At 44.6% G+C, this 23224-nt stretch overlaps 2 protein-coding genes across 3 annotated transcripts in view; one reads left to right on the top strand and one right to left on the bottom strand.

Annotated features, from left to right (window-relative positions):
* Positions 1 to 6428, top strand: part of cbarpa (CACN subunit beta associated regulatory protein a) — an 8066-nt gene extending 1638 nt beyond the window's left edge. The window contains exons 2-10 of the mRNA XM_078287649.1: positions 1402 to 1547; positions 1782 to 1843; positions 1978 to 2140; positions 2254 to 2434; positions 2594 to 2749; positions 3473 to 3677; positions 4109 to 4313; positions 4412 to 5357; positions 5445 to 6428. Of these exons, the coding sequence (XP_078143775.1) occupies positions 1402 to 1547; positions 1782 to 1843; positions 1978 to 2140; positions 2254 to 2434; positions 2594 to 2749; positions 3473 to 3677; positions 4109 to 4313; positions 4412 to 5357; positions 5445 to 6428 (3048 nt within the window). The remainder of the gene's footprint in view (positions 1 to 1401; positions 1548 to 1781; positions 1844 to 1977; positions 2141 to 2253; positions 2435 to 2593; positions 2750 to 3472; positions 3678 to 4108; positions 4314 to 4411; positions 5358 to 5444) is intronic.
* A 2317-nt stretch (positions 6429 to 8745) lies between these two features.
* stk11 (serine/threonine kinase 11) lies at positions 8746 to 22756 on the bottom strand. Of its 2 annotated transcripts, none has more exons than XM_078287915.1 (11): positions 22498 to 22751; positions 20642 to 21645; positions 17444 to 17527; positions 16984 to 17073; positions 16503 to 16635; positions 15587 to 15723; positions 15275 to 15402; positions 13610 to 13667; positions 13057 to 13250; positions 10835 to 11070; positions 8746 to 9666 (listed from the first exon to the last, which is right to left on the bottom strand). In XM_078287915.1, the coding sequence occupies exons 2-10, from the start codon at positions 20923 to 20925 to the stop codon at positions 10868 to 10870; spliced, it is 1311 nt and encodes a 436-aa protein (XP_078144041.1). In that variant the 5' UTR covers positions 20926 to 21645; positions 22498 to 22751; the 3' UTR covers positions 8746 to 9666; positions 10835 to 10867. The 2 variants fall into 2 exon arrangements, 1 of the variants encoding a protein (XP_078144041.1); XR_013507126.1 differs by lacking the exon at positions 8746 to 9666 and adding an exon at positions 11326 to 12919 and having other exon boundaries at positions 10959 to 11070; positions 22498 to 22756.
* Positions 22757 to 23224: the final 468 nt, after the last annotated feature.

The following is a 23224-nucleotide window of genomic DNA, read 5'->3' as shown; positions in this document are numbered from 1 at the left end:
GCGAGGAGCGTTTCCTCCAAAGGCAAGCACTCTCAGCCAACTATCCTTTCACATTTTCACACGTTATGTAATGCAAAATGTGTCGTAATTGGTGAGTTTTCGATCTAACTAAATTTTTTGACAATTCTTGCTCAGTTTAAACTGGCATCGGAAAAGAGCCAGAAAAGTCTGGTTTGGGGATTGCTTATGTACGTCTGCATCCTCATTGCGTCACGGCCCCCCCAACCCCCTCCCCCCCTTTATCTTTTTCCTCTCGCCTCCTCCTCCGATTTCCATTTTTAGCCTGCGGAGGCCTCATTTCCCCCTCATTGAGAAGAGCAGGGAAATTGAATTAAGGGTCTTATTGACGTTTCGATTAGCATCCCCAAGCTCACTTAGCCAAGACTGAGAGTATTAATCAGAGAGAGGAGAGCAGTTGTGTTGTGTGTGTGTGTGTATGTGTGTGTTATGTGTGAGTGCTCGGGCGGGCGCTTTGCATATGTGTGTGTCCACATGCGTGTGTGTGCATGAGAATCACTGTGAGGAGGCAGGGGCTTAGAGTGTCTTTGTGTTAATTCCACTCCTTATTAAATATTACAGCGCTTAGCTGACAGTGTAATACGACAAAGAGATTTCTCATTGCGCCTAACTTCAAAGGGAGAAGAATCAATTACTGTCCCAGCAGGACTAATGCAGTCAAGATGCCCTGGCTTGCACAGGGGATTTCATCCTCTGTCACAACAGCAAACATGACAATAGAGATATGTAGGCTTCTGCCTTGTTGTGGTATTATATCTTCTGAGGCGGTGGGTTATGAACTCAAGCACTGCTGCCACCCGAGTACAAGCAATGGAAATTAATTTGATGTTGTACAACTCAAACAGTACAACAAAATACAATGTATACCAGGGTTCGACTGACAGGGGTTTTTGATGGCTGGTACTCATACTTTTGTATTAAAGACAATATTTTTCTCTGAAATGAAACGTGTTGAATTAATTTGAAATGTTATTCTTAGCAGGATGGAAAAGCCTCTGAGACAGCATGTAGGTCATCAGGTGACAGTAAAACTCCTGAGATAGTGAAATTCTTTTAGGGTTAGCAGCTCCCTAAGGCGGGGAGACCCAACTCACCAAGGGGGAAATTCTGGGAAACTCTGGGAAATTACTTTATCTTTAAAGGAAGAATTAATTTACAAAACACATAATCAAACAATTAAAAGGTTACATAAAATGTTCAAAGAAAATTCCATCACATTGGCAGTGGATGACAGAAAGTTTGAAAAAATAGTTTCCAATCATGAATAAAAGGCCAATATCGCTCTATCCTTAATGTCTATACATTACTGCACTGACACAATACTACTGACCTAACCCATCAGAATGGGACCAGGATCCTGACTGTTTCTTCCTGACCCAACAGGACGTGCCTGTGTCGGCGGGCCGGGTGGAGAACTATGTGCTGCTGCTGGTGCTGCTGTGTGTTTTTGCCGGCGGGACGCTGGTCCTGCTCTCCCTGCTGCTGCTCTTCTGCCATCGCTGCTGCATGGGTGGACGGCGCTACTCCAGGTAGGTGTGGCCCGCTGTAGAGACGCACTGTCTGGGACCGGCGGGCCCGGCTCGCCTGCACACGCCCGGGGATTACAGAGCCCGGTAGTGCCAGAGTGATTATGACAGAACTGGATTAAAGCCGTAACTGTAATGAATATGAAAATGAAAGCTCTGATGTGAGGAGGCATTTCTATTTTTGTAAATGACAGAGGCAGGAAGAATTAAACTAATTTTTCTGTTCTTCCCCTTTAGAGCGAGTGATGACCCTGAAAAGACGAATACCACTTATGTTGACGATTCTCAGCCCACTCAAGGTTAGGACTGTGTACTAGTTTATATAAACTCCTGTATGTTTTGGTTCATGTTCATCCATTCTTGCATATTCTGGTTCACTGAAGTCACTCACTCCATTATTTCTCTCTCTCTCCTTGTCTTCTTTGTCATTCAGAGATCACCATCCGTCTGGATGAATCAGACGCTCTCTCTGCATCAAGCTGCCATGATGGAGAGTCAGAACGGTTCGTCTCCACCGGCTCTACCGGCCGCCGCGTCTCCTTCAATGAATCTGCACTTTACGAACAGGAGAGGAAGACTCAGGACAAAGGGCGCAGGTACAGTAAAAATGAGCTACATCTCTCGTGCTAAGCACACTAAGCACCCAAATGTGCATTGAACCATAACCAGGTGTATCTTCAGGTGTTTAAATCCCCTCCCTCCTCCTCAGGTACACACTGACCGAAGGAGACTTCCACCACCTGAAAAAGGCCCGGCTGACCCACCTTCACCTGGCTCCAGCCCCCTCTGCCCTGAAGATCCTCACCATCATGGAGTGCGATTCAACAGAGAGCAGCACCATCAACATCAATGAGATGCCAGCACCCAAACTGCCCCTCGCCATCTACCAGGTAAAGCAGAGGGAGCAGACTGGAGGTCAGACAGAAACCTCTTCACACTTAAGTCTGTACAGGGAGCGATCTGTCTTACAAACAGCTGTTTATTCGTCTCTAAACGGCATTGATTTCTCTTTTATCAGTTGTTTTATGCCTCTCCCTTCCCCCTTCCAGCCCCCGGAGAGAGGTTTGCCCGCTGAGCCTCTGGACTGGATGGGCCAGAGCCTCAGTGGCGGCCTGCCAGGAGACCCACACCACTCCATCGTCCTGGACCAGAGCCCCAGACAGGCCCCATCAGCCATGAAAACACAGCACACACGCTCCCAGACAGTGAGTTTCACCTGCTATGCACAGCATTATGCATAAAAACACATGAACAAACTCCTTCAGATTCTTGGTCTTCAACATGGGACAAACTTCTAAAACACAGGCCTAAAAGTTTTTATTGGGGTTTTCATTCTCAGACAAAGCCAACACCTTCATTATGGAGACTAGCAGCTCCTGTGTATTATCTTTCTTTAACTATGAAACTGCGACATCTCAAGGCTCAGACTCTCAGGAATGCCTGCGAGAAAGCTTGAAAATAATAGTTAACATTTTTTCCCCTGATATTTCCAGGTCATATTTGACTTAAGTTTTGGGTTTAGATGAGAGTTAGGATGACAAAACACACATTTTGTTTTTCTGATGTAAAATAGGAAGTTCAATGAGCCTGTGTTCATGGTGTTTGGTCACAAATACGTCCGCATGGACACAGATGCACATTTGCTCATCATTTTTTTATTTGAGGGTAGATTGTTACACTTGTACCACACATAAGAGCTGTGAGCGGAGACTGCCACAGGCTCCAACCTACTGATGCACAGTGACATCAGTCAACGCTGCAACTGAGTGACAACCTTATGACAAACTTCTGTCGCCTGAGGGCTTAGCCTCCGCCTGTCACGATTCATCTCCACTCCTCCACTCCTCTCCTGCCCCAACCCCTCTCTAATATCTCATCACCTCCCTCTATCCTCCTCTCCCTCCGTCTTCCGTTATCTCTTCTGACAGATGGAGGCTATTGGGGACAGGGGAGAGGCAGAGAGGGAAAGGGGGATGAGAGGAGAGAGAGAGTTGTCTCCAGCTCCGGGCCAGACCTCCGTTCTACACTTCTTCTCTAAACTGCGGCGCCACGCCAGTCTGGAGGGAGCGGGACCTTACTTCAGGAAGTGGAAGTTTGACAGCAGCCATCGGGCTGCCAGCCTGGATGCCAAAGGTTAGAGATATCTGTCTTAATTTGGCGAAGTAAGACTTGCTTTGCTGATAATGTTTAACTTGCTTTGCACAAAGAATTTGAATTAAAGCTGCAGTAGGTAACTTTTTTGGATTGACATTTATTGAGAAGTAATAAAAATAAATCTCCACGTTTGATGACCAAAGACGATCAGGATAATATGTCCGATTCTCAGAGACAGCAAGAGCCCCATTCCTCTGCTTTTCTCAAGTGAAATGTGTGGAAACCCATCCGACCAATGAGGAGAATGTAATTTCTTGTGTTCTTCTGTGTTGTGAATTTCGGTAGATTTGATCTCTTTCCTCCTGAACTTGCCTACAGCAGCTTTAAAATATTGTACAACTGAAAAGGTGAAGAATAGCCAATAAACATCATGTGTGTTTGTATGTGTGTATATTTGATTTCTCTACCAGGATCCCCTAAGAGGAGGCCATTCCAGAGACAGAGAGCAGCCAGTGAAACTACCGACCACACGGAGGACGACTCTTCCCCTCTCAGAGATGACGTCATTCAGCCGTTCCCACTCTCTCCCGTCCAGACCGGCGGCCTCCAGTCCCTCTCTGCAGGCTCTTTGTCACACCCCACCACTCCACCCTCACCCTCAGCCTTCCTCAGCAGGTACATCCTTTCCTGTAATCCCACATGAAGTCCTGTCATTTGAATGCAATATGAGATTCCGTTTTTATTATTAACTGTCTGGTTCTCCATCTGCTCAGGCTAGAGGTGGAGGCCATGGTGGAGGTAGACGGTAGCAGCAGCACAAGGAGAGAGCGTTCACCAACAGATGACCGTTATGCCCAGAGGCAAGAGGAAGCCGAGGGGACAGGAGAGGAAACGGAAACAAAGATGGAGCCAAAGTTAGGGGCAGTCACGAGGGCAGAAGTAGGAGATGATGAAGTAGAAGAAGATGACTTGTTTGAGGTACAAGAAGAAGCTGCCATTCAGGAACCATCTGAAAATATATTCAAGAAAAGTGAAGTCGCTGAGGCAAAGCCAAACCGCCTGACATCAGAAGTGAAGAAAGAGGAGGAGATGGGGGTAGATGAAGGAGACGATGTGGTGTTGGGAGCGGAGGCCAGGCCGAGGGCCGACTCGGCATCGTCTCTTTCCTTCATGGTTCGGCAGGAGAGCTGCGAGGCTCCTCCCTCCCTGTACAGAGACATCTGGAGCTTGCGAGCCTCTCTGGAGCAGTATGCCTCCTCAGACCAGAGCAGTACGGATCGAGAGTCCATCCGCAGCGACGCAGACAGTATCTCCTCCCTTGGGGGTGCAGGAGCTCGCTCCGGTCTGGACAGCTGCTTGTCCCAAGACCTGGATGATGAACCTGAGGGAGAGGGGGAGTCGGAGACGCTAGAAGGGGGAGCGAGAAGGGCTTCGGGTGGGGACAGCGACATGGGAAGTGGGACAGGAGGAGAGAGTGAGGCGGGCAGCCGTAAGCTCCTCCAGATGGACAGCGGCTATGCCTCCATTGAAGCCCCGTCCAGGGCCCCGGAAGACCTGAGGCTGTTTGGGGCCCCTGGAGGCCCCCGGGGGAAGACGGCGTCCGAAAGGAGGCTGTTCTTCACCAGCTCCGGGAGAAAAGGTTCGGTGTGTGAGAGCATTGAGGCCAAGCTGTTTCAGGAGGAGCTGGAGGATGAGATGGCAGACAGCACCGAGACAGAGGCGAAAACGAAGGAGCGGTCTCCAGCTGGCAGCCAGTCTCTCACCCTTCAAGAACCATCTCAACTCCTGAAACCCCTTCATCCTCAGAAACCTCTTGAATCAGGACAGCTGCAATCCCAGCCGACTTCACCGCTGCTGTCGCCGCTCCCACAGCCGTCTCCTCCTCACCGGCCCCGTCTCCGCCGCCGTGACTACAGCATCGACGAGAAGACGGACGCTCTGTTCAACGAGTTCCTCCGTCACGATCCGCGGTTCGACCAGCAGGACTCTCCGCTGCGCTCCAGGCACCGATCCAGAGTCCACCTCCGCAAGCAGTGGCAGAGACACAAGCAATACAGCGACCCGGGGTCGGGCGCTGGGGGCAGGTACTCCCCCTCTTTGGAGAGACAGAGGTTCATCCCGCTACGCAGAGGGGACAGCGCTGGTTACCCTCTTGACACCAGATACCACAGTACGCTGTCACGCATAGCCAGTGCTGCCGATGAAGAAGCCAGTGAGGTAGCAGCTTGTGAGGAAGCAACCGACGACGGCATGGAGAGTAAAGATCCATCTAATGAGAGAGTTGCAGGAGAGGACACAGAAAGCGCGGCCAAATCAGCCTCTGAAGACACAGACGGGTCAAAAGATGGTTCGAAGTGTGCAGAGTCGACCACTGAGGGCCATGACAGTGCAAATAAGGACACAGGAAGGGAACCCGCTAGCCTGTCATCGACCTCTTCGACCTCTTCGACCGCACAGGCCAGCTGCATGGACCCAAGAGTCGACAACAGGAACAACAACAGCAGTCAAGCTATTCTATCAGATGTTTCCTCCTCCAGCATCCGTCCGTCCCTCACACACAGTGCCCATGTGACTCTTCCGGATGCTTCTAAAAAGTCCACAGACCCTCCCAGTCTCCCTCCACACCCCATCCTGCGGGCCCAGAGCAGCCTGACGGACAAGCTGGCTGCGTCGGTGGAGGAGCGGCTCTACACCGGGCTGAGGAGCGTGGAGCAGCGCCTGGGCCCGGGAGGGACGGAGCGCGTGGTTACCGTGTCCCACGCTGCCTCTCCTGGCCACAGTCCTGTATAGCCTGTCAACCCTCTTCGCCCCCCATTAGCAACACTTAATTTCAAGTCCATTTCTCTATAGCACTTTAAAGAACATCATGTGTCAGCTACCAGGTCAATCTCCGCATTTGTTACACTTGGACAAATTCCCAAATTGATAAAAAATGGCCCGATTATTGATGCACCATTACACAGATACATTCTGTAGGACAGATACCTTACTGTTGGCCAGTCTCTCGTCTCTTCCAGTGTTTCCATACAGACCTTAATTTCCACTGTGAAGCCATGTGCTGTGACATGTGATGCCCCCTTTTACCTAGCGACATAATTCTAATTCTACCATTATGCTCTCATCACACGAGTTAGAAAATATAGACCCATATTATTTTGGTTTCATCTTTAGAAATTATAAATATTGAATATTTTCAGACTTAATTGTATGAATTTTCAGCATGCTATGTGTAAACAATGTGTATGTGAATACTGTACAGTTTTAACTTTAAAAAAACAAACAAAACAAAAGCACTTTGATGGGAAGAAAGATAATGATGGCGTTTCTGTCACCCATTTCCCTCATTCCAAACCATATCCTTCTCAAGTGTCCTTCTCATCTTGATCACCATGAGGGTAAATTTGTATGTAAAGGCTGGGGTATCTGTATACGGCAATGAGAATAACATTGACCATGTAAAAAAAATACATTGTGATTCTCCTGTGCTGAAAGCCGTCTCTCATTAATGCCATATCAGCGGATCTGAAGTAGACATATGGTAAAAGCAGAAACAGATGGGAGCTATACAGCCAATATGTGCATCAAGCATTTTTATACTCATATGTTATCTATTTTTATAAGATTTTGTTACTCATCTGTCCCTGTTATGCTTATGCATCATAATTAAGGAAGTGCTATCCAGGAGCTTCACTTGAGTCCCGACAGCGGTGTCACAGCACTGAGGGACACTCCTGCGCTGCAGACTGACAGATGATACTTTAAGTGACTGAGAGTGAAGCCTCTCAGGTCCAAGCTTTTAGACAGATGGGCTGGGGGAGAGAGGAGGAGAGCTGTGACTATGAAAGTGGAGGTTGAAACTGAATAGCGGTGGAATTGTCTGCTCCCAAATCCCTGCAGAATGGGATACTGACTCATACTGCTGCATTACTGGTACATCAGCAACATGAAGCAATTAAGTACTATAGGCTACTGTAGATATCCCAGCTCCCCCAAAATACAAATTGCTTGTTTACATGTCTAGAAAAACTGAAAAATCTAGATTTCCAAGTGTAAGATCTGACTGGTTGAATAGCTTTCTTCCCCCCTATAACTCTTCCAGTATGGATGTAAAGTAGGCATATTCTTTTCTTTCTGACATCTCTGCATTCATGTAAAATGGCATCGCTTCAACATAATGTGCTGCAGTGCATTCCTGCATGTTGTAATGTGTGAAAAAGAATGGCAACATGGAGAACTGTGTGTAACAGTAGGTATGCCTACTTACTGTTGTACAGCATTGCCCCCCCCTTTCTTTTACGAACTGTGAATCCATGTACACAGAGACTTGGGTTTGAGCTACAGTATGTGTATATCCTATGGAACCAGTGTCCTTGTCCACATTTATGGTGAACCATCTGCTTTATAGTAAAACGAGTAGTGCAGAAAATTCAAATGTTTTGTAATGCCTTGATAAGGCTAGATCTTGTGGGACCAACTAAGGCACATATTCATTTTGGACTGAACATTTTTCCAAATAAAAAAAAAAAAAAAGGGGAAAAAAAGGACTGACTCCCTACACATTGTTGTTGTATTCTGTTGTAACCTGCCGGATGTAAACTGGTGTATGAAACTGTCATGAGAACACTTGCACATCTTGCGATTGCATCATCTGTGTCCTTTAAACGTTCCGGATTTATCTCCTCAAATCCTAGTCATACCACCGAGAGATGCTTCACCCTCTTTAAACGCCAGACATCCCAGGTTCCTCACCGCATTGCCGCTCGTACGTCTTGCTGAATGGAGGATCTCTCTCTGCGACCTTGCTGACGTGGGAAGCGCTGCTCTCTCCCTCCCTCAGAGCTGTGACTCACCTGCTCTCTGATCTATTCCCAGCGAGGGACTGATGCCGGGCCTGGTTGTGTAAGAGGGGGGCGGAGCTCCGGGTGGTGATGTGATCGGCACAACAAAGAGCATCACTGGAAAACAGGCGATTGGGTAATTCTAATCACAGGCAGCCTTTAGTGGAGAGGCATCAGATTGATATTCATGGTTTTCACTGTCACCACACATACTGAGAGCAATACCACAGTATAGTATAGTATAGTATAGTATAGTATAGTATAGTACAGTATAGTACAGTATTGTATACCTGCCAGAGTCTAACCTTGATGTAGGAGAGAAATTTTAAACAAAAAACAAAAAAACAGGTCAGGTAAGAAACCATCGAGTTTGTATTGCATAATAACAATATGCTCAACCCAAGATTAAAAGGAAAGGATCACCCAACAAAACAGACTGGTTGGGACATGTTTTATATAAATAATAATTAAAAAATATTTATTGGAAAAAAAAAAAGAAAAGAAAGAAAAAAAAAAAATACCTAAACGGAAATCAAAAAAACAATAATCCCCAACAGGTCAGCGGTGGATCTCAAGGCTTCAGTCCGTCAGTCCGTCCATAAACCGAGTCGTTTCCCTTTCTTCCAGCTCCGTACAGCATGCAGTTTTTTATGTTGGTGGTAGTAGAGTACTATCATCATTATCCTCATCATAGTTTTAAATATAGAATTATTCATATCTTTGTTATCAACATCATTCTTTTTTTTGTTTTTATTTTTTACACATCACAATGTGCGTCTTAAAAACTGCAGTTAGGGTACTGTAAAAACAAAAAGGTAGTCTAAGAAACAAAAGGAGGGGGCGGGGTTCAGGGGGGTCAAGGGGTGACGGTGCTTCTAACGTCTGGTGCAACGCTCGCCCTCCTGAGAGCATGATGGGATGGAGGGAGGGATGACCTTCCTTTCAGAGCTGAAGGAGCAAAAAAATAAACCCAAAACAAAACCAAAAAAAAGAAAGAAAAGAAAACACACCCTCTTCACAGCCAGTGCCTCAAGTCTCAGAGCAAAAAGTACATTTCAGGATCTCCTCCTCCCCGTCGCTCGTATGCCATCCTTAAAAGACTCTGCAGGCCGATGGTCCAGGAGGTATGGGGGGCAAAACGTCAGCAGGTTGCGAGGACTCCAGACACAGAAGGACGGGAACAGATCAACCTGAGAGGGGGGCGTAGATGGAGGGCAGAGAAAGACGGACAGTAGGTAGGTAGAGAGAGAGAGAGAGAGAGAGAGAGAGAGAGAGAGAGAGAGAGAGAGAGAGAGAGAGAGAGAGAGAGAGAGAGAGAGAGAGAGAGAGAGAGAGAGAGAGAGAGAGAGAGAGAGAGAGAGAGAGAGAGAGAGAGAGAGAGAGAGAGAGAGATGAGCAGCTGGTGGATTTCCGAGTTGAAGTTTTAATCTCATCACACACCATGAACGAGAAGCAACTGCACGCACAGGTCGCTTAAGATAAGATGAATGGTGTCACTGAATTACAACAAGGAACTAATTGGTGGTGATAATACAGTGACACTCATCTGCAGGGCAGGCGAGAGAGAGAAAGAGAGAGACAGAGAGAGACAGAGGGAGGGAGACAGAGCGACAACATCCTACAGCCCACTTTATCTAATCCAGGGTGAGTCATCGCTAGAACAAATTAATACAGAGCATCTCCTCTGCACTGCACCCTTGAAAAACAGCCTCACACTGTGAGTGTTTGTATGTGCGAGAGACTGAAAGAGCAAATTGTGGGTGGTAACTGGAGTGAGAGGAAGACAATCTGTTAAATTGGTGTGTACGCTTGCAGTGTATAATGCAGCACAAATCTGGCCCACTTCTTAGTCTGAATGAGGGCCTGTGAAAACCCCCCTGGATATCTATAATCTAGATTAACCCTGATAGGGAGCAGAAAAGCGGTGAAAGTGACCAGTCGAGATCTAGTTTTAGGGAGGAAACCGCCCATGTGTTTGCCTGGGGAGCAGCGGTGAGTCAGAGCACTGCTGACTGAATATCAACACACTTTCTCTCTCCCCTCCCCAATTTCCTATTCCACTCCTCCTCCTCCTGCCTGATACTCTTCTCTGCATCTCTGTCTATTTTAACATAGTCTCACACCATCTTTCATCCTCTAATGCAAACCCCTTTTTTTCTGGCCCATTTCACCGACAAATCCCATCTCTCCTAACTCTTTATATGGATCTGCCTTTACTCTCTTCATTCTCTACATCTTTCAGGGTATTTCTTGTGTTTTCTCTCTCTCTCCTGTATGAAAGGTGTCCTCTAAGTAGGTCGATTTATGATCGGAATTCAGCCTACAACCGGTTGTGGTTGTAACAGTCTACACACTCACCGGGTGGGTTGCTACTGAGGGAGTGGGGGGGCGTCATTGCTGTTTGCAGGTGGAGAGCTTGCGGATCTTGCTGGCTGTGGAAACTCCTTTGCGTGAGGGGTTGGAGGAGGAGGAGGAACGGCGCTCGGCTTTGGGCTTGCTGTTCAGAGACCCTCCCTCCGTCCCGTTCACACAAACTGGCTTGGCTACAGCTGGGCTGTGGTCCGCATCGCCCTGATCCTCCTCGGCTACTTGTCCTGAAGACACACACATTGCAAGAAATTTCCATCACACAAGTGCTGACTTAAGCCCCGATCACTGCTTCATTGATCAAGCATGAGCCAGTAATTAGTAAGAGTGCACAGTGCAAACAGTATGAATGAAAAACAATTCTGGAAATTACCTCAGACCTGCTGTTCTAAAAACTGTCAGGTCAGATAACCACGAGAAATGTGTGAGAAACAGTAACCTATAAAAACAGGAAATCCACCAGGTTAAGAATGGAGGCTCACCTCACTTCTTGGCTCACTCATTTCAAGTGTGGGTGTGTGTGTCTGCATGTGTGTGGTTGGGTCCGTGAGAAACTCTCAAAGGAAGACATAGCAGTGTCTGAGTTACCTCACTTCAAAAGCTATGATGCTGAGGGGAATATTAACAGAGGAGGCTTAGAAGGGTAAAACATTACAGTTAAGGGACAGGATTAGGATAACTTGAAGCTAGATGTAGTCGAGAGAGAGAAACTCTTATCTACCTCAAAACTGCTAGAGAAAACATCCAGTCAAAACGTTGTTCAATTTACCATATGAACACTATTATCATATAAAACATCCCATGAGCTATGGTGTTGAACATGTGTGGGAGTGAAACCTAGAATAACCATTTATACTCCCACACCATAAACCATTTCAATTGGACTATTTTTAGATCCATTCACTCCCCTCCCATTCAGATTCTGCAGCTCCATTGAAAATCCAATGAGGTTCTATGTGGGGCATACTTCTAGATAACCAACAGTGACTACTGCATTTATTATACTGCCCCTTGTTGCCAAGCAACAGATAAATCTTACAGCATCTGAATTCTGCAAAAAACCACAAGGTTAAAGGAACAGTTCACACCAAAATTAAAATTCTGTCATTTTCTACTCACTACTCACCATGTCAGTTGAAACGTGATTGAAGTTTGAATATATGTAATATACAGCAAATTAGCAATCACAGTTGCATCTCCACATTCTCCCAAACAACTAAAGTGAAAAGGATTGTTTGGTCAGAGGTCCAAAAAGGGCATAAAATTAAACCATTAAATTACTCTAAACAACTTGTGCAGCATTATCCAAGTGTTTTGTAGCGGTTTAACTGTGAGCCCAAGGCCTCCATTTACCTCATTATGTAGTGGTGTTCTAGGTAGAGGAAATGCTAACTGTTACATCTTGTGTAATGTGAGAACCAAAATAAGGCAATAGGCTGATGCTATTTACAACTCGACTCACAGCGCAATAGTTTGGCTACAGAGTACTCAGATTATGCTGCACAGGTTGTTTAGAGAAATTTGATGGTGATTTTATGCCCAATTTTGAAACTGCAACCAAACCTGAAGAACCCAGTTACTTCAGTTGTTTGGGAGAACACTGAGATGGGAAGGTGTGGGCTAACTGACTGTGTGTTTGGTGGCTGTACAAACTTCAATGGATTTTTGACTGACATGGAGGTGAGTAGATATTGCCAATTTTCATTTTGGGGGGGAACTCTCCCCCCGAAATTGCTTTGTTCTCATTTCAAAAAGCAGAATGCCGATTAATATTTATTCATTCAGTTTTCTCTCTACAGGAACAGCTTGGGTTCACAGTTCAAACTAAACAGAACAACTCCTAAAACAGTGCAAACGATAGCAAACATTACAAAAATGTCAGGAACTGTTGACTGGAAACTAACACAGTTAAAGAGATGAGAACAAATGTTTGAATTCAACAGAAGGCACTTGATCTGTAAACTATCATGCTCCCTGCCAGTCCTTGTCCTTCCTGTGAACTTTACTGATCGCTCTCCCTGTCCGTCCTGCCACGCTCTTCACCTGTCGGCCTACTCTCCAAACTGGACACAAGTTCTACAACATAGAACACAACTGCTGTAACACACCAGGATCGCAGGACAAGCACAAACTGCATCGTGTGTGTGTGTGTGTGTAGCTGCCAGTGTCTGGGGGGGGGGGGGGGGGGGATTCGTCAACATGCTCACACTTACCTGGCACTGTGAAGTCCTGAGTGTATATGATCTCGTCCTCTCCGTCGTAGAGCTCGTCCTCGTCTTCCTCGGTGTAGCCGTGCAGGTCCTCCAGGTAAGGTACCACCGTCATGCTACGCCAAGGGTCCCTGCTCTCCGCGCTGGCGGGGATGGGCACCGGGGGCTCAGAGGGAGGGTGTTTCTTACGCACCCAGCTGGCAGCGGCAGGTGGGGAGAAAAGGGGATACATCAGTCTTTAACAGAAATTTCTAAACAATTAGGTCCGGGTTCTTGCACATTTTCCACTTCACTTCCATGATTGGTGTTCAATATGATATATGTTGATAGTAGCGGGGTAATGTGACCATCAACAAATATCACAATATATGAAATTACTGTGGGTGTACAATTACATCAAAGATAGTGTCATGCATAACAATATTTTCCATTAGTTTTCAAAACTATTTGTGCAATTTTACAACTTTTCAAGACAATGACATAATGATATTGACATAAACAGACACCAACCCTGGGATAGATGTGTGAATATATGCTAGTAAACTAAATCACTTACTTGTGTTGCCTTATGTGCTGTATGGAAAACCTCTTCACAGGGTCATACTCAAGCATTCCTGAAAAACATAAAAGACAGTGGAAAGGTCAATCTAATCACGACAATCCCAAACAATGTCTCATCTCAATTCCCTTTACATGGAGTGTTTACTACAACCTGGCTGGATGCCAGAGCGACGTGAGGGAGGGGCTAACAGGAGTCAGACGATGAACACATTCAAGGAATGTTAATTAACGCATGTAATAATGTCATTCATCTTGTCAAGGCATCCTGCAAAGCTTAAGGAGTCAAGGAGGTACAAGTAAGAAACATCAATATGAGTAACGTTAATAGCTGTAACAATGTAATAAAGATATTGTCACATAATTAACATAGTGTGTGCTTTCCATAAACTAAATATGTGTGAGAAACCAGAGTGTCACGATGATAAGGCACAGTGATGCAGTACCTATCCACACCTAATAATGTAATTGTTTCCCCAGTAGGCAGAGGAGGGCAGCGTGCAGAGTGCTGATAGTAGTGCTGTGCGTGCTGAAGGACACCTTTTGTGGCACTGAGCTTATTTTAGACCATGTAATTATGGACTGACTATCTCTCAGGTGCTGCGTCATCACACATAGACGTCACACACACACACACACACACTCACACTCACTCACAGAAAATGGGGGATGGGGGCCAGAGGAGAAGCAATAGAACGTCGCTCATTTTTCTCTATGCAGAATTAAACTTTCGATTCAACACTACTGTCTACTGCCACTCACTGTTCAAAATGCCTTCGTTTGATACCTCAAGTAATTTCAAATGCAAAAGTGAAATCCCGAGATAGCGTATCAATGAATAGTGGGGCGACTTCCATAAAGGACAAGGCAGAGCTGGATAATAATCTAGCATACTAGTTAGCCATTCAGCCGTGTGTTAAATGGCTTCATTAGTTGGTATAAACATAATCTCCCCAGCATTCTTTTGGGGTTTTACAGGGGGAAGTTTGCTACGTCATACTGCTGGTTGTACCTTTCACTATTACAGAGTCTGGCGTGTTTTTTTCTAAAGGGGCAAAGGCATTGCAGCATTCCACCTGAGAAAAGCACTGCTTGACTATGAAGTGTTTAGTATTCTGCTGTTGGCTTCAGATAAATGGAAACTACGTCAGCAGTTGGAGGGATTTCTACATTGTGGAGGAAGCCTCGGATGCTGAGGAGTCAGGATGACTCTCAATGTCACGGCACCACCTACTGGACACAGACAGAAAACACCACAGAGCAACTAGCAAGGACTTTCTGGTGATTTATTATCGCTCCGACAACACAGCTGGCCAGTTCCATTTCAGAGATACTTCTACCAAGTGCTGCTCTGTCCTTCAGTGTGGGAGACTGTTTTCCTGCTAAACAATACCGCTCAGCAAATCTGGATCAGAATTCAAAATAGCATTATTAATTAGACAACACTATGATTATCACTATGATTATCTAAATTTAGTCCGCTTCCTCTTATAGTGTTGAATCACATTGTGTAGCAGTGATACTCTTTTGTCCATTGCTAGTAAACAAACAGCGCACTTCGCACTCCAGAGCTCTTGGGGGGGAGAAAGCACTTGGTCTGAAACCAAGACTCTGCCAATTAGCTGCTTGGTTGAAACGGTTTTGTGATCTGAACCAAACTCACCTCGCAGCAGGTCTGACAGGAGGGGGCCGCATTCCTCGGGAATAGTGTAGTCTCCTTTTCCAATGTTCTCAAATAGCTTATAGATGTTGTCCCCCTCAAACGGATACAGACTCGTTGTAATGTTGTATCTGCATGGGAGGGAACATGAGCCGTCAAATACCATCAATGTAGAAGTAAATAAACTGAAGCTCTGTTACAGTCCACACAACAGCTTGCATGTACGGTTTATATATACAAACAGTATATATATCAGTTTATATAAACAAATGGTTTATATATGAACCTAGACAGACTTTGCTGTTAGCCACTCACAGTGTTACTCCAGCAGACCAGATGTCCACTTTGAACCCTGAAAAGGTGTCCAGGCCATTGGCAATCTCTGGAGGCTGGAAGGCCGGAGAGCCCTGGCTGGTGCGACATGTGTCATCCTCTGCAAATGGGTGAAGGGCCTGGGAGAGACAGAGCGAGTGAGATTTGTATGTGTTTGTATGGACAGGGGAAATAGGTGTACAAAAATCAATATTTCTCTGTATTCATTTAGTACGAAGAAAATTACTACCACTGCCAAAGAAAATCTGAAAAATGCAATAACAGTATAATCTGGCCAAATTTCCCAAAGCATTAAGCATTTTTAAGAAATACAATCTGCACTAGAACCATAATTGGGACCAAAACAGAGAAAAGACAGATATGGAAGCAAAATTAAAATGACCTCCAAGCACTGCTGCTATATAAAACTACAGAGGAAACACTGAAACTCCATTTAGGTTTATCCAATTAAATCAATGGCAATTAATTCAAAGTAAGCTACACGAATTGAGCAACTGTGCCTACATGAACAGACAGAATTTTGAGCATATTTGCAGCTTAATAGCAAACCTAACACTAGCTTACTTAGGACTTGCGTGATTTGCGTCTGTCTGGGCTGGCCCTGTTAACAAAATGCTAATTTCTATGCAGAAAGTTTTCTAGAAGCCAACTGTGTTTGCAAAGTGGTTTTCAGGTTCAGAATTTAGAGTATAGTAAGCTTGCATCATAAAAAATGCTTAGCTAAATGCTTAAAAAAACCACTAGAATAAGCAGAAATGTGTGCAAATGAAAGGAAGACAATATAGAAGTACTGATAGGGTTCTGATATGTTCTGGTAGCCTGCGTAGAAGATACAAATGCCCTGGTTGTCTTGGGTATAGATCTCTGGACGGTAAACCTCATGATGCTTTGAACTCACCTCTGCTACTCCCAGATCGGAGATCTTGAGCGCCCCGTCTGTGGTCAGCAGCAGATTCCCTGGTTTAATGTCTTTGTGAACTATTCCCTGGCTGTGCAAATATTCAAGGCCATCTAAGAGTTGGCAAAAGTACCTGAGAAAAAGGCAAAAGAAAAAGAAACAAGAGAGAGGTTAATGATGGGATTAAGGGAGGAGTAAAAGTGTACAGCACGGTATGTGCTTGTAAAAAAAATTATCAGCCTATCCAACAATTCAATCACTGTGGTGAGAAGATTCTTCATCACTACTAGTGTAGCAACTGTGGATTTGCAGCAGTGACCAGACATTCCGACAATCTATGGCCAGCTATTTTAACAGTGGAGGCCCTGCAGTCTTGGATCTAAACTTAGGCCTGGAGTAGTGGTTGCACAGAGCCTCAGACTAATAATAGCAGAGGGAGCGAGAAAGCGAGAGAGAGAGAGAGTAAGAGAGAGAGACTTACCCGTGAGCTTGAAATACTGGAAACCTTTTCTCTGGGACGCTGTCCAGCATTTCTTGCATCCCACATACGCAATACTCCATCACCATATACGTAAGTCAGGGAGTCAAGGGAATACTCCAGATCAAACAAATAGGAGCCTTTAATGAAGTGAGCCATCTATACAGCAAACAACAACTGCCAAACATGCATAAAAAATGTCCCACAGTAAAATTTGATCTTGGCTTTTAAGATACGTTTTTAGAAACCCTAACCAACTAACAAATCAACTTGGAGCAAGAGTAAATTGTGTATAGAGTAGACAAATATGCTATACAGAGAACAAGCTGGAATCAGAGAAGAGAAAATGAGGAGGCCAGGGGATAATGCAGTACAAGTGGCTCAGTCGTATCCGCATCAGGATTTCAATACTCACTCACACACACACACACACACACACACACACACACACACATAAGGATATATTTTCTGCTTCTCATCATTGTAGAGCACATCCACCAACTGAATCACATTTTTGTGTTGGAGTCTTCTTAGCAGCTGAATCTCCCTAAAAGGCAGAAACATAAAAACACAGAACATGGAAAAGATTAATAATATCACATAATTAGCAACAGTCCTAGCTAGAATTCTTTGAAAATATGACAGGTCCATAACCACTAATAACAGTCTAAATGACAGTCCAAATTACTACATCAGCAGCCCATCATCAGGAAAATCAATCAGGAAAAACCCCATCTACGATAGTACAGTTTCACCGATCTCATTATAAAGATATATAAGCTGGCAGTTTTGCTTCGCCAAGAGGGAGAGTTTTAAATATCCACCATGGCAAAACCCCAAGGAGACTCAACATTCATCGGAGAGCTGTGACTGAGGACACTAATGAATTCGGCTCTGGCTCGGAAGAGCTCAAAGTACAGGCCAAGGACTTCCATATACATACCATACACACACAGCCAACATTAAGGCACTGTCTGGCAATATGTGAGTTTTAATTTATCACGCAATAATAGGTCAAAGCTATAAAAGGGAGTGGGCCTGTATGGAAAATATGAGGGTAGATTTTCTCTTGCTTTTTCTCTGCTCACACTTTCATCTCAGTATTCGTCATAACAAGAGGTTCAGTGCAGAACCCGGTGTCTTCATTTTGCCCACAGTGTCTTGAGGCATCACCTCCCTTCTTTCTTGCTCTCACGCAATCACACAAAAGACACACTGTGGAGCTTTTTTCTTCTATTTTGGCCTTCAGTTACAAGCCATCTCAGTCCTCTGCTTTATACACAATATTACTACTGACAAACGCACACTGTGTTCCGAGTGTACACTCTCTTTCTTTGCGCACACAGAGACACACAAGCAGTTATTGCTACATCACTGCACTGATAAAAAGGAAACACCATCTCACACATACAGTACATAGAAATGGGAACTATGGTGATTGGCATATGGTGAAGCATAGATAAGGAATAGCCTCATTTCAAGCCATATTATCATCTCTCCAAATAAGCTAACCAGCAAGCAAAGATGACATGTCTGACGTGTTTGAAATGTAGCAAACCATGCTGCATCACTGCTTGTTTCCATTAAATAAATCAGAAAACAAGAGTCAGCACTTGCCACCTAAAGCACAATGTCTACTGCAGTTCAGTTCACATGTCTAGCTGAGGATCCTGTGTGTCCAAGGCCCACAGGTAGCAGGGTTGAGAGGATTTCCACACTCAGCAGTATGGCAGCAACTCTTGCACACACACATCAGCAGCAACATAAACAACAGTTCCCTGATCAAAATGCACCTACAGACAAATCCTTGTCTACACAGTTCAGGCCTAGGAGGAGGTGTGAGAGTGTGTGTCCATGTGTGCTCCTGTCATTCCAAACAAGGGCACGGCATTCACGAGGTGTTGCCTTAGTAACAGGAGTGGCATTGCTCAATCAGTGCCAGTATGAGCATGCCCGTCCCCATGGCAACCCTCTGAAAGCAGGAAGTGTTTGGCAGACAGGAATGCTAAACAGAGGCTGAATGGAGAGACTGGGGCTACTATGGCATCCACACACAGCCAGGCCTTTTGAGGCTGGAGGATCCCGCTTCCACAAGCTGAAAAACATAAGGCCTCAACCAACTGCCAGATGTAGGAAAAGGCAGAAAAGCACAGCAAACATGGACACAACAATTTCGCACATCAGGAAACACTGCCAATGTTTTGTTACCACATTGGCACAAGCATATAGTCTAACTCGCCATGAAAAAAATATAGCCGGGATTGTTTTTAAACCACAACCTTTTAAAAGAAAAAAACTTTTTAGGAAGGAGTGAATACAGACTAATGTGATCTAAATCAACAGAACAAATCAACAACGATTCTCACTAAGGCATCATCACAGGCTGTTTGTTGTTCTGCCACCGCGGCCTTGACAGCGGCCTAAAAACACGCCTTTTTTGCAGATCTCCATTCCCTCAGTGTGAACTCATTTGACGATTTGCTAAAGCTTCCTCTATATTTAGCACAGGCCCGCAGCGAAAGGCTGGTGTAATATTTAATAAACTATTGTGTGATTAAAACTTCTGCTACTCATCAGAAAGGGGGGATGCAGCGGAAGAAACGTTGAATAGACAGACATGACAGCTAAATCAGGGTGGCAATGACATGCAGAGAGGGAGAGAGAGAGAGAGAGAGAGAGAGAGAGAGATACTCAGATGACAAAGCATGACTGAAATAACTGATTTAGGTCCTGCACTGTTGACAGAAATTCTATCAAATAATGTCATAAAAGTTTTACCAATGTGTATTACTTTTTAAAAATTAATTATATTTTGTTAATATTTTTTTCATGGACAGTGCATTATAAGATATTCAGTTTTGTAAACTATGTAGAATAGTCAATGTACTCTAGATGTCCAATTAGACAATGCTCTGTTATTGAGACAAATGAGGGGGTGGGGGGTATTACTAGTTTTGTTTTCGATTCATGTCATTGTTTCTTTTACACAAATACACAAAACATGTATGAACAAAAAAACACTGAAAAAACAAAAACGAGCAGTAACTACACTAGAATTCATATTAATTAGTATGAAAAACAATCCAGTAATAGTATGATTGCTTTTCCCTAGGCAAATACAGGAAACTATATCTCTTTCAGAAGTAAGAGAAGATGACGAATGTCCTATCAATTATTATCAAAAGGTGGTGGACATTCCAAGTGAAATATTTGAACGGGGGTTCGAAATGCAAATAAGTGTAAAAGTTGTGCACTTCAGGCAAGGGAGCGATGGTTAGTTAAGTGAACAGGACAGACATGATGACATGAGTCATCATTGTGGTACAGCTATGCTGGACCTAGTTAACTGTTGTAAAAGACAGTGTTGTTGAATTTTCAGTGTGGGGATTCAAAGTAATTAACACCTATTAGGATCAAGCATTACAGTGAGTCAACCCAATGATACTGTATCTCAGGATAACTGGGACTGTCCCTCATTGAAAAGACCATTTTGAACATGCATAACTCACGGCACACAGATGAGAAGTCAGTTGCACTGGCGTTAAACTGTGGTGGAATGAGATGTAAGCTGACATGGGAGGTTAGAGAAAAATAGCAAGGAGAGAACAGGGAGAGGGAAAGGTCAAACATAGGGCAGGATGACAAACCAAAAAATACCCACTTTTTCACATTGGCTTCTCCATTGGGAATCCTCCTCAGCTTCTTCTTCTTCAGTATCTTGACAGCCCTGCGACAAAGTGTCTCTGAGTCCAGCATCTCTTTGACTTTGCCATAAGATCCTTCCCCCAGCAGGTCCCCCATCAGGTACTTCCCTATCAGCTTTGCCCTCTTCCTCCTTGGCTGGTAAATCACCTCCGTTGAGTCAATGCGGTGAATGAAAGTATCCATCCCCATCAGTTCGTTTTCAGTCAGATAGTCAAGATGATGCAGCTCCCCAGTACTCATGATTGATGGTCCGACAGCCACAGTTTAAGCCTACTGTATTCACAAATAGCTATGATTGTTGCTGGAGAGAGTAATCCACTGGTAGCCTTTTCAGCTGGGTATTTTAATTCTACAATCTGGAATACAGGTGAATTACAAAACACTAAATACTGGGCGTGGGAGGGGGGTGTAACCAGGCCTGAGAGTTGAGGGAGGAGGTGGGGGTCAATCCCAATTTGTAAACATTAGGGGTATTTTACTCAAGGGGAGCTGTAGTAGTTCTACAGAGGTGTAGGCAGCTGAAAACCTGTTAGGTCTAGTGCCAAGTTAGTGCTTCTGGGAGAGTTCAGGCTGCTCTGAGCATTTTGTACTATGTCTGTGACAGGTGCAGTTGAGCTGACTGAATAGGTACAATTCTCAAATGTTACTTTCCTCTGTAACTCCAAGTCATCTCCATTTGAATCTAATACCATACAACCTTAGGCAGAGGCAACCAGTCCTGCTTCAGAGCCATGCAGCACAGCATTTCTGTCAAAGGTCCGTACTGCAATGCATAGTTTGCCTCAGGATACATATGTGTCATCAGCTGGACTTACAAACACAGATTTACAGCCAAATGTATGCAGCAGTAACATTCCAATCTTTGGTATCAGCTTGGCTCCTAGAGGTCGACTGAGCCATCTAATGTGTCCGGCCGTCCTCAGGTGTCCTCCATGCCACCACGATCCTACACCTTGGTGCCTAAGAACAAGAGTCACGACAACATTAATGCAAATTATAAAAATAATTTTAAGTGGCTAGTAAAGTAGGCTGTCTCTCTAAGATAAACAATCTCTCCTGACAGCAATCCTCGACTAGTTATTGGGTTTCCTTTCTACTGTGAGGTTAATTTAAGAAATAGAATGGGTTAAAATTGTAATAGTACAGATTTGGTAGCACTGATTTATTTAACTAATGCGGCATTTGAGTTACGTTTGCTTAATTAGTGCACGCAAGTCGCACAGTTTAAAAAACATGGTATTTTTCAAAAACTGGCTGCTAACTGTTAGCTAGTAAGCTAAGTCTGCTTGAATGAACTAACGCCAACGTTACTGTCCTGAACTCTCACTTTCTGCCTCCTCGGTTTGCACACCTTCAGCGACCAATGCTGCATTTAATTCAAGTCTACCTATAAATTGACAGCCAGTTATTTGTAGATAAGGACTAGCTAGACGACTGGGGTGGATCGCTGAAACGTCGTCATACAAGTGTGGCTAACGGTAGTCATGTTGCGTTAGCTAGCCAACTTTGGCTGACGTTAAGGTTAGCTAGCCAACTTCACCTCAGTTGCCGGCGGTGCAGCTGTAATTTAGCGGACGGGCAGCGAAATACACTTCTTTAAGACAATGTTGCATTAGGTTCATGGGGTTGCAAAGGCAATCTCTGCTCTAAAATTCAAACCAGCCACCGGCACCTGAGAAACTACCCAAATACAGCCAGCTAACGCAAGCTAACCGGAGTAACGATAGCTAGCAAGCCCTCAGATTCCAGTGTAGATTTCAGGCTAGCTAACGCTAGCTAGTTAACAAGCAAACTAATGGAATGGGGACTCACCTGAATTCCTATGAATCTTGTTCCCGTAGCACCTTTTCTTTTGCTCTTCGTTTATTTGTCTTTGATGTAGCAAGTGTTTCGTTAAGAGTCTAAAATATTACTTAAATTTTCTGACTCTTCGTATTACTCTTGCCACTCAGGTTGTCGCCATCTTGTTTACCTCCCCCCCAACTCGCACTGACAGCCCTCCAGTGAGTCTGTCATACATTAATGCGTCAAATCAAAGTATTTTTTCACAATGGTTGAAAAAACGAGAATGTTGGCAACATTGAAAATAAAAAAAATATGCGGTCGTTCCAGTAAGTTCCTTGAGTGTAATCGTATCAGTATTACTGCGAATTTACAATGGAAAGTCCAGGTGACACAGCTAAACTGACAACTGTGCAGTAGTCCTTCCTCAAGGTGTTTATGTTAACACTATTTTTTTTTATGGACACTGATGTAATCCAAATCAACAGTGAGAGCCCCGTCGGACCAGGGAAAGGCAGTGTGAACTGAGCTGGTTGGTTACTACATTGCCAACTCTTCCCTTCCCACTGTGACTTCTTAGTGCCACTCTCTTGAAGCATCCCACTACCAACTTTACCATGCCATCAACCAACTCCTTGGTTTACCATGGCCGAAGTTGCCATTGATTGATGCTATAGCCGACACCAGAGGGACTCTTGCTTAGCTGGGATTTCAAGGTTATATTTAACCAGTGTAAACCCCCGGGGAATGGCAAACT

The sequence above is a fragment of the Centroberyx gerrardi genome, chromosome 13, assembly GCF_048128805.1.
Source record: "Centroberyx gerrardi isolate f3 chromosome 13, fCenGer3.hap1.cur.20231027, whole genome shotgun sequence".
NCBI lineage: Eukaryota > Metazoa > Chordata > Actinopteri > Beryciformes > Berycidae > Centroberyx > Centroberyx gerrardi.
This window is presented reverse-complemented; position numbering and strand designations above follow the sequence as displayed.

What these genes read in the sequence shown, in the direction of transcription:
- stk11 (XM_078287915.1), bottom strand. Translation starts at nt 20,925, where the DNA reads ATGAGTACTGGGGAGCTGCATCATCTTGACTATCTGACTGAAAACGAA. An exon ending in AATGATGAGAAGCAGAAAAT is followed by an intron (nt 17,074 to 17,443) that starts ATATCCTTATGT and finishes TCCCTGACTTAC; the next exon opens with GTATATGGTGATGGAGTATT. An exon ending in TGGTCTGCTGGAGTAACACT is followed by an intron (nt 15,403 to 15,586) that starts GTGAGTGGCTAA and finishes CCTCCCATGCAG; the next exon opens with ATACAACATTACAACGAGTC.